Below are 17,217 nucleotides of genomic sequence, written 5' to 3'. Positions count from 1 at the left end.
ATACTTTTGTAAGTTACTTGGTAACAACATATTGAATGCTTTGAATAAAATTTGTGTTGTATAATATTTTATAAGGTCATGGATTTTTAACAGTTTAGATTGAAAAAATAAAATATTACTATGTTCTAAAAAAACAGCCTTATGTATGATCGTTACTGCTCGCTTTTGTAGTATAACTAATGGATATATTGAGCCTTGATAATTGTTTCCCCACACTTCAACACAATAGGTGAAGTAGGGGAGTACCAAGGAGCAGTATAATGTGCGGAGAGCATTATGATCAAGGAATTGTTTAACTTTATTAATAATTGAGAGGGTTTTGGAAATTTTTGTTCTTATATGTCTGATGTGGGCTTTCCATGATAATTTATTATCCATTATTACTCCTAAAAATTTATTCTCATTTACATTTTCAATTTGGACACCGTCTATCTTTATTTGTACTTCTGAAACATTTTTGCAATTTCCAAATGTCATTACTTTAGTCTTATTTAAATTTAACGATAACTTATTACTATCCAACCATTTTTTTATTTTACTTAATTCACCATTTACAGTATTTATAAGTTCATTGTAATTATTACTACTATAAAAAATATTTGTATCATCTGCAAACAATATAAGTTTTAATATTGTAGATACATTAAATATATCATTAATATACAAGTTGAACAGTCTGGGTCCCAACACTGACCCCTGAGGAACACCACAAGTAACGTCAAGATTCCTAGATATAATCTGTCCCATTTGTACATATTGGACTCTTTCTGATAAATAACTTTTTAACCAATTTCCAGCTACCCCTCTAATACCATAATGTTCTAATTTATTAATTAGGATTGGATGATTTATTGTATCAAAAGCTTTTTTGAGGTCCATAAATATACCCACTGTATGTTCTTTTCTATCCAATGCATTTGTAATTTCCTCCGTTGCCTCAATTATTGCCATCGAGGTAGTTCGTTTAGTTCTAAAACCATATTGACCTTCATTAATTATTTGATATTTATCGATGATTTTTTCTAAACGAGAATTAAAAAGCTTTTCTAGAATTTTTGAAAACTGAGGCAGCAAGGAAATTGGTCTGTAATTTGTGAGATTATGTTTGTTGTCGTTTTTATATAATGGTATAACTTTTGCGATTTTCATTTGACTTGGGACACAGCCAGTTTGAAATGACAAGTTACAGATATAAGTTAGAGGTTTAGATATATTATTTATGACTTTTTTAACTAATGCCATGTCTACATCGTGACAGTCTGTGGATAGTTTATTTTTACATTTATGTACAACAAGTCAAAATGGCAGTTTATAATCACGAAATATAAAACTGCTTCTGGCACTAGTAAAAATGTTGAATTATTGTTTAAGGGTCTCATAATAGCAAGAATAAAACATGATTTTATTTTATACTCTCATATGAAGAAATTAGAAAAGTTTGGAATGTAGAAAAAAATTGCTGGATTGAAAATGACAATGTTGCATTTTGTTGAAGAATTTGAATATATATGTGAATTTTTAAAATGTGTTGCAAAAAAGGTTTTTGTTTTTGATGGTTTTTATACCTGATGTTGTGTAGTTAATAAAGGTGTGTTAAATCTCTCCCTCTCTCTCTCTCTCTCTCTCTCTCTCTCTCTCACACATTTTTTTTTTTATACATTTGGACTCCTTTCTTTATGAAGATAATTTCATCAAGATGAATAAGTAATTTCTGATCAAAAATATTCAGATAAATGAAATTCCCACATCTAAAGTTAAAATCAGAAACATAGAATCTCAACATTCTTTAAAAACTTTTTTATTATTTTCAGATTTTCTTGCCTTTGTTATACAAAGATGTTAAATAACTTAAATACATTCTTACCAGTCATTCATGATCAGTTTATACCTACAAGCTATACACATGAGGTAGAGGAAAATAATTTAGTGGAAAATAGTTTCCCATTAGACAAGAAAAAGTGGACAAAGACAAACTACTGACAAAAACTCTGCCCTTAAAAGAAAAAGAATGCATTTTAATAGTTGGAGCATTGCACAAACCCTGATAAAAATCAGAATAGTGACCAAGCTATTGGAAAATAATAAAGAAAAAAATGACTGTGCATTTGTCAAATGCTAAGTGTCTGCAATCCATTCTCAATGAATGTAAATCTAAACAATGGACTCACTTGCTGTTTCTTAAAGTTATGTTTATTAGCTTTTATGCTACAAATAATGAGATTGTTACAGCTAACTGGGCCATAGGTTTACTTGTGGTGTTGAAGTTTAGTGTTGGTTACTAAATATTCTTACTCTTTGGTATACATTCCTTATAATAAAATAAGTACAGTTGCATTTCAGAAATAAGAGCAGAATTTAATTTTAGAGGGTTTTTATTGTTCTTTATCTTTGGGGGAAATGATTTCTTTTAACCATCAGGAGCAAGGGGGGTGGGGGCCTATACCCAATTACTGAGAATCATAGGCATTTGGCCTATACCCAATTATAGGCCAAATGCAAGACAGAATATATATATATATATATATATATATATATATATATATATATATATATATATATATATATATATATATATATATATATAGAAAATCATCTTGAGCTTTACAAAATGTACAAATAACACATGCTCTTAAAATGTTTCAAAATATATTGTCTCTGTGTCCTTTTTCCACAACCAAATACATTTTATACAAATTGCAATGGAAAGTAAGATTAAGGAACCAAGACAACAACCAGAAAGAAAGAAAGAAAGAAAGAAAGAAAGAAAGAAAGAAAATCTAAAAAAAAGAGAGAAAGAAAATGAAAATCTCAAACAAACAAACAAACAAACAAACAAAAAAGGGCAGAACATGCAGCATGCCAAAAATGCAACTATATGATATCTACATCTACTGTGTCTCATATGCATGTCATTGCTGTTTTCTGTTCAGCTCTGCTGTGGGCAGATGCCATGACTGATGAAAGACTTGGTATAGCCATGGTATAGCCATATAGCATGGTTTTCATGTAGCATGCTAATGTCTGTGTTTCCAAGCATTCTTTAATTTGCATGCATGTCTCCCCATCAACTACTTGGAATTCAGCTCATTAGTTTAAATTAAAGAAAAAAATGGTAACACTTTACTTAAAGCCTGAAATTGCTTGTTTGTCATGTGTTTTAATGCATTATACTTTCTAAAGGCTTAACATAAAGGCTTTTATAAAGCATTATACACATAGGCTTTAAGTAAAATGTTACAAAAAATGAATCCCTTCTCAGACAGAATTATTTCCTATGTAGTCAAACACCCCTTGTTTTTGTATTTAAAATTTGCATCAAAATATTCACTGAATCCTTTTTTATTATTATCAGTATACATATCAGCATTTTTTCTTTTTTTTTCTTTCAAAGACATATATCTCTCTATTTTCTATAAAAAAGTATGTGAACCACTTGCAGAATCTGTGAAAATGTGCAAAATTTGAACAAAATAAGAGAGATCATACAAAATGCATGTTATTTTTTTTTTTTTTTTTAAATACTGTCGTGATTAAGATATAACTTTTGAACTGGGTTATTTTAATAAATTCAGCTATTTTCTTGTCTTATGGATAATATGTAAACATCTTTTATGTAAAATATCTTACTCAGGACAGTATTAAATAAAAAGTAACATGCATTTTGTATGATCTCTCTTATTTTGTTCAAATTTTGCACATTTTCACAGATTCTGCAAGTGGTTCACATACTTTTTCTTGCAACTGTATATCTATTTCTCTCTCTCTCTCTCTCTCTCTCTCTCTCCCTGTCTCTCTCTCATATATATATATACTTACTTTTGAGGCAAAAGGCTTAATGTCTTATGCAAATTTGCACAAGTTAATCTCGATGATTTTGCTGGAATACAAGGCAAAATATTAATAAAACGATTTTGTGTAGTGCTGTCATGTTTGACTTTTACATTTCTATGTGGATGTAATTTTAGTTGAGCATTTGCTTATCTTCAATGCAACACCAAAACATGCCTTGTTGAATCATCCACCAGATGTTTTCACAACATTTGATAAAAAATTAACAACAATAAGATATTTAAAATAAAATACAGTGCTATTCAGGTGACACATACTTTCACAGAGATCATAGCGACATGTGTGCTTACTGAGGATAATTTCATAAAAGCATAACATTTATTTACAAAGCACTGAACTTGGCACTTCATATTTTTTTTTTTTTTTTTTTTTTTTTTTTTTTTTTTTTTTTTTGGTTGCTGGGGGCGGGGGGGGGCCCCCCCCCCCAGATCAAGACAGATCTAAACCGATCTAAACATCAATATTTTGGAAACTTCTGTTCAAATACCTGTAAGCGGTATGCATGTGCCTCACTTTTGTCTGTATGCCACAGGATCATAACCATAGCTATTTACAACTTAAAAATATATATATATAATAATAATAAATAAAAGAGCTTCCATGCTTCAGTGCGTGAATGGTGCCATTTTTCTTTTTGTCGGTCTCTCACTCAGTAGTTCATTCACACTAAACTAAAAAAAAAAAAATAATAATAATAATAAAAGAGCATATATAATTCATTTATATATTTTGTCATATCTTCATTTCTATATAATTTATTTACATTACGTGGACCTCAACAGAGTTTGGTGATCTGAATACAAAGTCATACATTGTAAAAGTTTATGCTGCCACTAAATTGACAGTGTTTTAAATTATTAAAAGTCTGATCAGAAACTTAGATCTTGTCATTTGCTTAAACAGCAGTATTCTCCATGCCAGCTGATATGTTAAATAATTTTCAAAAATATGGTATTTCAATGTTCTATTTTACAACATAGATATATGAACTTCTATGTCCACATAGTCAAAAAAATGTCATGTTCAACCTCTTAACAATTGTGAATAGATTCAATGATACACTAAGTTTACAAGAAATACTGATTGATTGATGGGCATTTGAAACTAAAACCTGTCCACCATAATAGTCCAACATCAATATCTGCTGGAAAATTGATTAACTCTGAGGTTAACTATTTCCACCTTAAAATACAACGCAGAAAGGGGGAAATTTCCATTGCAGATCAGTGGCCCACATTTGCTGTCATCTTTTATTTGCTCCCTCCAGCTGTCTGTGAAACTGACAGAGCATTAAGTGACCATGAACCATGTCATATTTCATATTTAGCTAGCATTGTCCTGAAAAGCACTGCTGCAACGATTACAGCATTGAATCAGCAGCTTTTTAATGAGGATGGACAGATGTGTCGTCAAGCGGAAGCCTAAATCATGGAGAGTAATGCTCACTGTGAAATCTCCATTTTTACCATCAAATTGTGCATAGTGGTTTCACATGTTCCCTGAACAGTCATTTGTAGAGTTCATTTAAGGCAGAGTTAAATCTTAAAAATAGACTGGCAAAGACTTCCACTGTCAAGCAAAAAAAAAAAAAAAAAAAAAAGTAAATAATTTTCATTCCTTGCAAGAACTATTCCTTGTGGTGTTCCACAAATTATATCCACAGAAAAACACAAATCAAAAGTATTGCTTTCCTAAGGGCCTTGTCGAAGAGAATTACAACACAAAGTGAATGCAAGCACACAAACAATAAAACATTTGTGTGGTTAGTGGTTATTTAACATACTCAGATAAGTGGTGTATATAATATAATTATAATGTAATTTTATCTATGTACATATGCATACACACTCTTGTGTGGGTGTAGAATACATGTGCATGTAGAATAAATCTGACACCATTTTCTCATTGCAAATTACATCTCCAAATTAAGATGGAAATGTAATTTCAATCACATAGAAACACATACGCTTACACATATGGCTTGAGACGTTTCAAGCTATTATTCAGAGACTGTCAAAGCATTGGATAAACAATTGTTCTGTGAAATTTTTAATTTAGTTCCAAAGTGTCGCTCAAAACTGTAGACCATTCCCTTAGGCTTGGTATATTACACAGCTTTCACACTGCTCCACATGGAAAACAGAAAAGAAAAAAAAACGCCCTGCAAAACCTCTCAAAAAGTGCTTTCATCTTTTTTAACTAGTTTGATGCCTTTGAGACCTTTCCCCAAACCAGGAAAAGGGAATCCACCTAAACTTGTCACTTCTCCTCTCTTTTTTGGCTTCCACTCATTAATATCTCTTCACTGTTCCCAGACTGGTGAAAAATATTCTGCCTGGTTGTGATGCGTTTTACCCCTTACAGGTGTAAACCTCTTCTCTCTGTGTGCACTGTTTGCATTCAACATAGCAGCACCAGCGCACCTGGCACTGGCACGGTCTCGTCACCACTCGGCTCTGAGTGTTGTGCCCCCTGCCACAGCAAATGGCCTCGCAGTTCTTATCCTTGTAGCATTTGCGGGCCAAGGTGCCTGCTGAATACTTGCTAGGCCTGCAAAAACTCGGTGAGTCCTCAATGTGTAGAAGATCAGGGGTGCGGGGAATGAGGTCCGGACGAGGGCCTGGAGGGGGCTGTTGCCCCTGTGATCGGGTCTGAGAGATCTCTCCCTCTCCAGTTGCCTCATTGGTGGAGCTGACCACTTTGACAGAAGTCTCGTAACGCTGTTTGAGCTGCTTGCCAATTTCATGAAAGGGTGCCAGCTGCCTCCAGCATGTTTGTACTGTACACGAACCCGAAACTCCGTGACACTTACAGGTGGTCTCCACCCCTGCCTTGATCACCTGTGTGGAACAAATTTTAAAAGTAGTGAGGATGACACACACCAAAGAAATTACAGTTGACAAATTTTACCAAATATCAACATTAATGTCTCCAATTATCTCAGCAGACACAGTACAGAGCTCAGCTGCGATACATGAAAGACACAGTAAGTGCAGTGTTTACCAAACCCTGATGTTGCCCCTCATGTTGAAAAATCTGTAAAGGTCAGTTAGGGTTAGGTTGTAACACAATAACGTTGATGTTCCCACAAAATTGGATTGTTTTAACCCTTTATATTAATATATTACAGGCCACTGAGGAAGGTAGGTATTATCCTCATTCTTACATAATTACTACAATTATGGCTATATTAAAAGCATCATCAGCTGTCATGAAAAAGCTGTGCTTTAAAATATGTCAGTTAATAAAGGATACAATTTTTAAAACAAAGTTTGACCAGCCGTTGTAACTTTAATTTCAATCAAAATATGCAAAGTAGAGGTTTCTTGATGTTTTTAACGCATCACTGATATGCAGTATATATATATATATATATATATATATATATATATATATATAAAATCAATCAGTGGCGTGCGGTCCATATAAGCTGCGAATGCTCTGCATACCCAAGCCATTCGTGGACTCGGCAACTGATATTAACATTGGGAACCTTCTGCGTGATGTCGTCACTGAAGCACTCATGTATCTAACCAATCGCGTAGCGAGATGTCAGAGACGGGTGACGTCACGGACCAGGAAACTATAAAGCATACCCGGATGCAGAGAACGCTAGCTTCTGTGTCTTCAGCAAGCACTCTATGTTATCGTGTGTCTTATTTGGTGTTGTTTGTCTTATTTCATATAAACAAGTCACGATATCTTTGTCTGAGGACAAAAGTATTTCACACCAATCCATATTATATATATATATATATATATATATATATATATATATATATATATATATATAAAAGACACGTATTATGGTGAGAAACTGCAGTTGAATGGGAGTTGAGTAAGCCCGGTGTGCCTCTGTGTGCACTGTAAAAAAAATAAAATAAAAAAAAAGAAACTTGCTCTCAGAATACTGTGTTCCAGTGCTCCCCGCGGATCGCGAAAAAGAAGCCATTCGTGGGGTTCACAAATGGATCTGACAGAGGGGTTAGAGACGGGCGCTGCCCTTTCTCTGCCCTTACCTGCCAGGTTCAGTGCCGTCTCCCAGGTGGAAGCACGCTCTGTGGTTTCTTTCCCCGGGTTGAGGCACCGGTATTTCACATGCCCAGCTCTGAGGAGGTGGATATTGTGATATCGATCTGAGGACTCGCCACCTCACACACATCGTGTTAGGGAGTGGAGCGTGCACGTCAGTTCAAAAACAAAGCAGCTGACGGTTCATTCATAAAAATGTCCCGGAGTGTAAAGAAAGAAATGCACTAGCGGGAGTTTTTATCTCCACTCCTGTTGGCTTTATTCTCAAGGGAATAAAAGTCTAACACGAGGATTAGATCTTGCGTTTGCCGAGGCAGCGCGTGGATTAAGCCTGCAATAAGGAATATATAGCTTGAATCTCGCGATTAAGTGTGAATCTAAAAATATAGATTAAGTGTGCAACAAAAAATATACGGCTCCCTCGGATCTTGCGTTTGCCGAGGCTGTGCATAGATTGCGTGCACGTAGTATATATTGTAATGTGTTTATATATATCTAGAGGGAACTGAGCAGACAGGAGTTTCCCTTTCTCTATTTTCCTATAATACCTTGCAAACTATTACGAACTATAATTCTCTTTGTATTCTAATATATTCAGCCTGTCATTTTTTACTGTTTTGGGCTGCATTTAATTTAAGGATTAAATGAAATATTGAATACATTAAATTCTGAATAATTTAAAGGAAAAGGGTGTCACCACCCTTGCTCCCCCGCGGAAAGCTTGGGGACCGGGACAGGTGACACAGCTGAAGTCTTTGTGAAGTAAGACAGATCTGCGGGACTGTTATTATCACCAAGAAGGCTTCAAAGAGGTCCTGACATCTGTGGGCCAGGATCCAAGAGGGCAGCCCCCTCCGGATGTTAGAATATCTGACACCCTTCCCCCTTTGGCGGCCTCAGGGGGCCGTTATGCTAACCCTGCCACCAGTGTGCGTCAGGGCGCAGCAGTCTCCACCGACCCTCCGAGGAGAGCCGGTAATGACTTGATTCGTCTGTTTTCTGCTGGTGCCCGCTCCAGAACGTCGAATCAAGTGCTCAAAAACACCAGAGGCCAGTCTCGAGAGACTGGTTCCCTTAGTAGATTTTATGGCAGAATGGAAACTTCTACCGAATATATCAAAATGGGTGCTGCTCATCATAGAAAAGGGTTACAGGGTCTTGCCCGCCCAGATTCAATGGGGTCTTTCTCATAGTGGTGACCCCCGAGCAGTCTCTGGTTATGGATCAAGAGGTTATGACACTCTTGCGAAAAGGGCCTATAGAAAGGGTTCCTCCCAGCTAGCTGTCAGGCTTCTACAGCCGCTACTTCATTGTTCCAAAGAAGGATGTGTCCTATCATAGATTTAAATGTGTTAAATCGCTCAATATGAAAGCTCAAATTCAAGATGCTTACACTTAAACAGATTATCCCACAGATCAGGTCCGAGGACTGGTTTGTGGCGATAGACCTGAGAGAGGCATACTTTCAGGTGTCCATCCATCCTTCTCACAGGAAGTTCCTCAGGTTTGCTTTCAGGGGCAAAGCTTACCAATACAGGGTTCTTCCTTTCGACCTGTTATTATCACCCCGCACATTCACGAAGTGCGTGGATGCAGTGCTGGCTCCACTGAGACTCCAGGGCATCCGCGTACTTAATTACATATAAAGTGATTCTAACTCAATCAGAGCAACTAGCAGTTCAGCATCGAGATGCTGTTCTGTCCCACATGAAAAGGCTTGGGCTGAGGCTCAATGCCAAAAAGAGTGTGCTAGTTCCGGCTCAGACTACCACTTATCTAGGTGTAGTTTGGGACTCCACCACGATGCAGGCACATTTGTCTCCTGCTCGTGTGAGTTCCATTCTCGCAGACGCGAAAGGGGTGAAGTTAGGGCAGTCACTCACTGTAAAACAGTTCCAGAAACTGTTGGGTCTGATGGCAGCTGCGTCCAACGTTATACCTTTTGGCCTTCTGCACATGAAGCGAGTAACGAGGTGGTGGCTCAGGACCAGGGGATTTTCTCTGAGGGGAAATCCTTTTCGCATGATCAAAGTCACGCGGCAATGCCTTCGTGCTCTGGCCATGTGGAAAGATCCCTGGTTCCTGTCCCAGGGACCCGTGCTGGGGACTTCTGGTTGTCGTGTAATGCTTACGACAGATGCTTCCCTCACAGGCTGGGGGGCGATCATGAGTGGTCGCGCAGCTCAGGGTCTATGGGAGGTCCATCAACTCTCCTGGCACATAAATTGGCTGAAGATGATGGCGGTGTTTCTAGCATTAAAACACTTTCTCCCAGACCTGAGAGGCCATCACGTGTTGGTCCGCACAGACAACATGGTGGTGGTCTCATATATAAACCATCAGGAGGGTCTGCGATCTCGCCAACTTTACTACTTGGCCTGTCGGATCCTCCTATTGTCCCTAGTGAAACTGCTCTCTCTGAAGGCAGCTTACATCCTGGGGTATAAAGGGATCAGACGCCCTGTCGAGGCATGGGCCGAGGCCCGGGAAGTGGAGACTCCACCCAGAAGTGGTGGATCTCCTATGGAAAAATTTCGGTCGAGCGGAAGTCGACCAATTTGCTTCGGGAGAGTCAACCCAGTGACCACTCTGGTACTCCCTAACACATCCAGCACCTCTGGGTCTGGATGCCATGGTACAGACGTGGCCTCTGAGGGGGCCAGGCTCATAGATGCTGGTCTTCCAACTGAGGTTGTGGAGACCATCCTTAACTCCAGAGCTCCCGCCACAAGGAAGCTTTATTCCTATAAAAAAATATACTCTCCTATCAGCTTTGTGCTAAGATTTCTCCAAGAAAATTTCTCTGAGGGCCTATCGCCTTCAACCTTGAAGGTTTATGTCGTGGCTATCTCAGCCTTTCATGCTTCTCTTGAGGGTGGCTTCTCAGTGGGTCGAGACCCCCTCGTTACTCGCTTCCTCCGTGGCACACTGAGGTTGAGGCCGGCCTGGGACCTGGCTGTGGTATTACAAGGGTTAGCTGAGGCTCCCTTCGAACTCTCACTGTAAACCAGTTTCAGAGACTGTTGGGTCTGATGGCAGCTGCGTCCAACGTGATTACTATTGGCCTTCTGCACATGAGACCCTTACAGTGGTGGCTCAGGACCAAGGGGTTTTCCCTGAAGGGAAATCCTTTTCGCCTGATCGAAGTCACGCGGTGATGCCTTCGTGCTCAGGTCATGTGGAAAAAGCCTTGGTTCCTGTCCCAGGGACCCGTGCTGGGAACTCCTCGTTGTCGCGTAATGCGTACGACAGATGTTTCTCCAGGCCTTCTATCCTCCTCCCTTTGAGTCTTCGGATCAGGAAAAACTGAATCTGCTCTGCCCCTTGAGGGCTTTGGATGCTTATGCCCACAGAGCTGCCCTGTGGCGAAAATCAGACCAATTGTTTGTCTGTTATGGGTCCCCTAAGAAAGGGGGCCCAGCATCTAAGCAGAAGATGAGCAAGTGGGTGGTTGAGGCCATCTCACTTGCATATGAATCGGCCGGACAGCCCTCTCCATTGGCTGTTCGCGCCCATTTCACTAGGGGTATGGTGGCATCAAAGGCTCTGATGTCTGGAATATCCATTAATGGTATCTGTGATGCAGCTGGATGGTCATGCCAGCACACATTTATCAGGGTTTATACCCTTGATGTTGGCTCCACTCCGGAGTCTTCTATTTTGTCACTAACATTGGCAAGTATTTGAAGCTATGGCACAGTTGGGATAGCGTTCCCAATGCGTTGCCACGCAGCGTTGACAGTTCCCACGAAAGGGAACGTCTCAGGTTACAGATGTAACCCTGGTTCCCTGAGTAGGGAACGAGACGCTGCGTCTCTTGCCGTACCCCCTGCATACTTGCGAGTGCTTGCTTCAGACTTTTCCAGAAGCTAGCGTTCTCTGCATCCGGGTATGCTTTGTAGTTTCCCGGTCCGTGACGTCACCCGTCTCTGACGTCTCGCTACGCGATTGGTTAGATACATGAGTGCTTCAGTGACAACATCATGCAGAAGGTTCCCAATGCGTTGCCACGCAGCGTCTCGTTCCCTAATCACAACGTAACATCTGAGAAGTTTTTCAAATATCCTCATTATTGTTGTTATTTAACGTTCCAAGTGTTCTGATGCAAAAGCCACATCTGTCAAAAATGAGATAACAATATTGAGTGAATGCTCTCCGCACATACTATACATTAATCAAATGAAGAGTTTGGTTCCAAAACGCAATAAATCCATTTTGATTAATTTGAGTAAAAATGTGTTTTCTTTACCAAGAAAGTGGCAAGGTGAAAACCACTATTTTCTGTTTCAAACTTTCACATAGGATCTTTTGGTTATAAAAACATTAAAAATTCAAATCTAGATTTTGATTTTCAAAGGTTTATTATAAAAACTGATTATTTTTCCCCGAAAATGCAAGAAATCCATGACGCTGTTGCTATACAACACAAATGTGCATTAAACTTTAAGCTGCTGAAGAAATAAAACAAGAAAACACAACATTAAATATCAAGAATGTTTTGCTTCCCTTTTGCCTGACATTATCTGTCATTAACGCAACATGAAGCAATTGCATAAACCGGCACATTAGTTTTATTCTTGTGCATGCACTAAAACACAGACAGTTCCATTCATTGGTGGAAAAATGTGAACGTGCAGAACTGCTTGTGTTTCCGTCTGTGCGGATGAAATATAATCATCCGTAACATTCCTCTGCCAATCGTCTCTGCATGCTTCAACTCTCTGTAGTGATTTTTACTTTGTCCATCCAAGGACGTGAAGTAAAATAGGGATTGGTACTCACGTCACCGCTGATGTTGTGATTTTTGGATCACACGTCTCTTAAGGTGTGGTTATGAGTACATCAGATGACCACTTCCCCCTTTTTCCCTTGTTCAGGGCACCAGTCAAGGTCTTTTACCTTGGCAGTATGAGAACACTCCCAACAGGGGCTTTCATTCATTTAGAATTAATGTAAAGTGGTCAGCTGATTTATCTGAAAGATTAGTGATATTGCTAACTTGTAGAACCTCTTCTGTATTATCAGCACAAGGAAGACACAAGTGTAATAAAATAAATTTTATTAACAAAAAGATAAACAAGAATAACTAACACAACTACTAAATGAATACCATGAATGATATAGGAATAAAGTGCATAAGGTACATATAATACAAGTGATTAAGTTGGGTGTGGTTTTGGAAGAGTTACGTTAACTAACATCAGCTATATTACATCTAATGGGAATTAGGAAATTATGTACTGATAATATAAAAGGTCTCTGGAAAGAGGTTTGGGTAAGTGATATTTACGTTCTACTTGGTTGAGTCCAATGACGATGTCTTCCACTGGTTGTGCTGGGTGACAATGCAGTGGGGAGAGGAGCTAGAATCTGTTTCAACAATCTTAAACACAAAGCTCTGTGGGATGCTGATCTCCTGGAGCACCAAAGGGTCCTAAAATCTGGAACATGCAGATGAGGCCCTGGTGTAGGTGCAGAAGGTCCTTAACAATCTGGAACACGCAGACGAAGGTACCTTGGATTGAAGGTTTGCTCTCCTGAGCTTAACCCTCTGGAGTCTGAGGCTGATTCGGGGCTTGGAGAAGTTTTGACATGCCCTGACATTTGTGCTTTTTTCAGGTGTTCATAAACATATAAATGACAAAAGTGTCATTACACTGTATTCAGCACAAACTAGGCTATAATAATATGTAAGGAACATGTATGTACATGTTTGTATTTTTAAAGGACTAATGTTTATGCATGGTTATTGAAAAAAACTAAAAACTTAAGTCACTGAAATAAGGCCAAAAATGTATATTAAATCTGTGTTCACAAGACTTTTGGGTATTGGAGGTTGTAGACTAGAGTTTTTGCTTCAGAATTATGCAAAAATTATGCTGCCTACTCCTTCATATAAAACAATATATTGATTTAGTTTTTGTAAGACACTTTTTGTCAAGAAACACAGTATGCGTGGAGGCGTGAATCTGCATGAATAATGGGCCATTTACACCTGAGAAGACAAAATAATCACATAATAATGACCTGAAATGACTTGCATATTAATGAGGCCTTTCAGTCAGGTAGGCTGTGAAAAAAACCCTCTGTAATAATGTCTCAGCTCATCATAAACAGCAATACTGTGAAATATTATTACAATTTAAAATAATGGTATTATATTCTTTAAAATATAATGCATTTCTGTGATGCAAAGTGTCAGAACAATTATATTACCTCTATGGCATTTCATGTAGGCTTTTAGCTTAAAGCATGCACATTTGGAGAAATATTGATGGATTCTTATATATTTATGTAAATTTTCTATACTGAGAAGTAATATTTATTGTCATCACTATGAGTGCTGGATACTGTGTTTTTAATTCATACTTGCAGCCGGAGGGCGCTCTCTGTGCACATTTAGTCCACAAATTATTCTAAAGAAGAAGAGGACATTTCAGGAATGGTCTTTTCAATTCATACTTGCAGCCGGAGGGCGCTCTCTGTGCACATTTAGGCCACAAATTCATATAAAGAAGAAAAGGAACTAGGAACTAACTGCATGTCTTCTAGAGATCGCTTACCATTGCTTTAACATCCAAATAAACACTTTTCAAGACAATAAATACATGATTGAGACGATGTATGCATGTATTGCCTCTGAATTTGCGTCTGAATAGCCCTGGCTCCGTGGGCTTGGCCGCATTAGCAGGTAATGAGCTTAATCAAAGTATCCTGGCCCTGGTAATATTTTAATTTACTTTGTACATACTGACACCTAGTGGTGCCTTTAAGAACTGTCATTTTAGTAATACAGCAGCCATATTGGATTTTCAGAGCTCATGGTGCAGAGCATAGAGGTGCATCCACATCCATCCTTGTTGTTTTGCTCTTGAAAAGTCACAATCTGTAAGTTTAAAAGCTTAATCTATGCAGTAACATATGATTGTTGATTTTTGATAAGTTCTGTATATGTTTTAGAACTATTTACATGTGAAATGCTCAATGTAACTAAGGGCACATAATTTGATCCTAGATTGTTTATTCATCTCACCATTGTTATGTTCTAAATTATGTAAAGGCAATTCATATCTATCTTACATTCTGTTTGGAGCTATGTGAAGTAACTGTAGCTTTGTAAAGTTAGCATTTTTTCAATATCTGTGTTCATTTGTGTTACAGTTTCACAAATTGGTCTTCAGTAAAGAGAGTTTGACTGATTTCTGTCTGCATCCTTTACTGAGCCTTTGTTTAGCTCACTGCCAAAGCAAAATAAGAAAAACGCAAGCTGAGGGCAGAAGAGTGAAAAGATTGACTTCGCATCAAGAGCCTTTATAGTGGACTACATGCACACTATCTTCTGAAAGATCCAGAATGTCACACTCGAAGCACAGCCAGGCATCTAAGCTGGAAACCAGGTCAGAGGCTAAATCTTCAGCCAGTAACACTTCATCCTCACGTCGCTCCTATAAATCTAATGCAAGCCAAGCTGCAGCTGAAGCACGCGCAAAGGCAGAGTCCGCACGCACAAGAGCTGAGTTTGCAAAGATAGACATGGAGATTGAAAAGGCTAGGATCGAAGCAACGCTGAATGCTCTGAAAGAGGAGGGTGAAGCTGAAGCAGCTCTCGCAGCAGCAAGGGTGTTGGAATCTGCAGCAGTTTGTTCAAACTATGAAAGTGAAAGGGGCAGTTCCGTTGCTATGGAACGTACTGATGAATACATTAGAATGCACTTTTCTCTGAATCAAAATGAGAAGAAAGAAGACGATCAAGAGAGTGCTGAGCACAAAGACATTTCTGGAAACATCCAGATTACTCCTGATGCTGTAAATAATATGAGCAGACATGAACAAATGGGGTATCAGCATACAAGGCAGCCAAATTGCTTTCCTTCTCCTGTGAAAAACCCCTGCTCACCAAGTACGCCAGTACCTTGATCCAGTGAGGTGTCTTATCTTAGAGTGTTTCTTGCACGACGTGATATTCTCACTAGCAGCTTTAAAGTGTTTGACAACAAGCCAGAGAATTATACCCTGGAAAACAGCGTTTATGAATGCCATTGATGGTCTGAATCTAAAAGGCAATAAAGAGCTTGATTTGCTTATCAAATGGCTAGAAGGTGAGTCCCTTCGACATGCTCTGAGAATAAGAGCAGCCCATGCACATGATCCTGAAGCAGGCCTCAGGCACTTGTGGCAACGTTTAGACAAAAAAAATGGTTCCCCAGAGGTAATTGAAGCATCTTTATTCCAACGTTTAGAGAATTTTGCTAAGATTTCTCACAAAGACTTCAATCAGTTGCAAGCACTCGCAGATCTCCTCCTGGAAGTGCAAGCAGTGAAAGAAGGCAATATACCTGGTCTTGGATTCCTCGACACATCAAAGGGTATAAACTCTATTGTTGAGAAAATGCCTCACAATCTTCAGGAAGCATGGATAGTTAAGGGAACAAAATACAAGAAAGACTATCTTTCATTATCCACCATTTTCATTCTTTGTTGAGTTTGTTAATGAGTATGGTGAAATGAGAACAGATCCCAGCTTCTCTTTTCAATCTTCCAACACATGGCCTCTTAAAGCTAAAAAAATCCCAATAAAGCAGTCAAGATTCAGATCTTCTATCTCTGCCAGCAAAACGGAGGTTCAATCAAACACGGCTGTAAGTTCCGACATCAGTTCAGTTGACCTGACAAGACATTGTCCCATCCATAAAAGGAACCACTCACTAGTGAAATGCAGAGGTTTCAGAACGAAGTCCTTACCTGAAAGAAAAAAGTTTCTCAAGGAGAACTCTAGCCCTGTGATCTGAGGAAGCACAACACTTGTAGCAGATAAAGACTGCAAGATGATTATCCACTGTACAGAATGCAATAATCATGTCTCTGCACTTCATGATGGTCCAGCTCTATGGCTCAAATATGAACCTACTGTACCAACAGAGGCTCAAGGCGGGGAGCAAGAGGAACCAACCTGCACAGTGACCACATCCGTCTGTACAGAAATATGTGGAACAGGGCTACAAGGAAAGTCATGCTCAAAAATCTGCCTAGTCAATGTTTACCCTGCCGGTCATCCTGAGGAAAAGAAGCGCATTTACGTCATGCTAGATGATCAAAGTAACCTCTCTTTAGCAAGATCAGCCTTCTTTCGCATGTTCAATGTTCAAGGTGAAGCCTTCCCTTACACAATGAGAACATGTTCAGGCACAGTTGATACTAGTGGGAGGAGAGCAAAAGACTTTGTGGTCAAGTCCTTGGATGGGAAAGTGTCAATGAGTCTTCCGACACTCATAGAGTGCAATTCGATCCCTGACAGTAGAATAGAAATTCCCACTCCTGAAGCCGCTGCTTACCACC

The 17,217-nt window shown here is 38.8% G+C and overlaps 1 protein-coding gene across 1 annotated transcript in view; it reads right to left on the bottom strand.

The window, feature by feature from the left end:
- Window positions 1-6,200: 6,200 nt before the first annotated feature.
- Window positions 6,201-17,217, bottom strand: part of wnt9a (wingless-type MMTV integration site family, member 9A) — a 168,884-nt gene continuing 157,867 nt past the window's right edge. Inside the window, 1 exon segment of the mRNA XM_067363556.1 lies at window positions 6,201-6,689. Coding sequence (XP_067219657.1) covers window positions 6,201-6,689 — 489 coding nt within the window.

The sequence above is a fragment of the Chanodichthys erythropterus genome, chromosome 16, assembly GCF_024489055.1.
Source record: "Chanodichthys erythropterus isolate Z2021 chromosome 16, ASM2448905v1, whole genome shotgun sequence".
Taxonomy (NCBI): Eukaryota; Metazoa; Chordata; class Actinopteri; order Cypriniformes; family Xenocyprididae; genus Chanodichthys; species Chanodichthys erythropterus.
The sequence above is the reverse complement of the archived record's forward strand: the minus strand, read 5'-3'. Positions and strand labels throughout refer to the sequence as shown.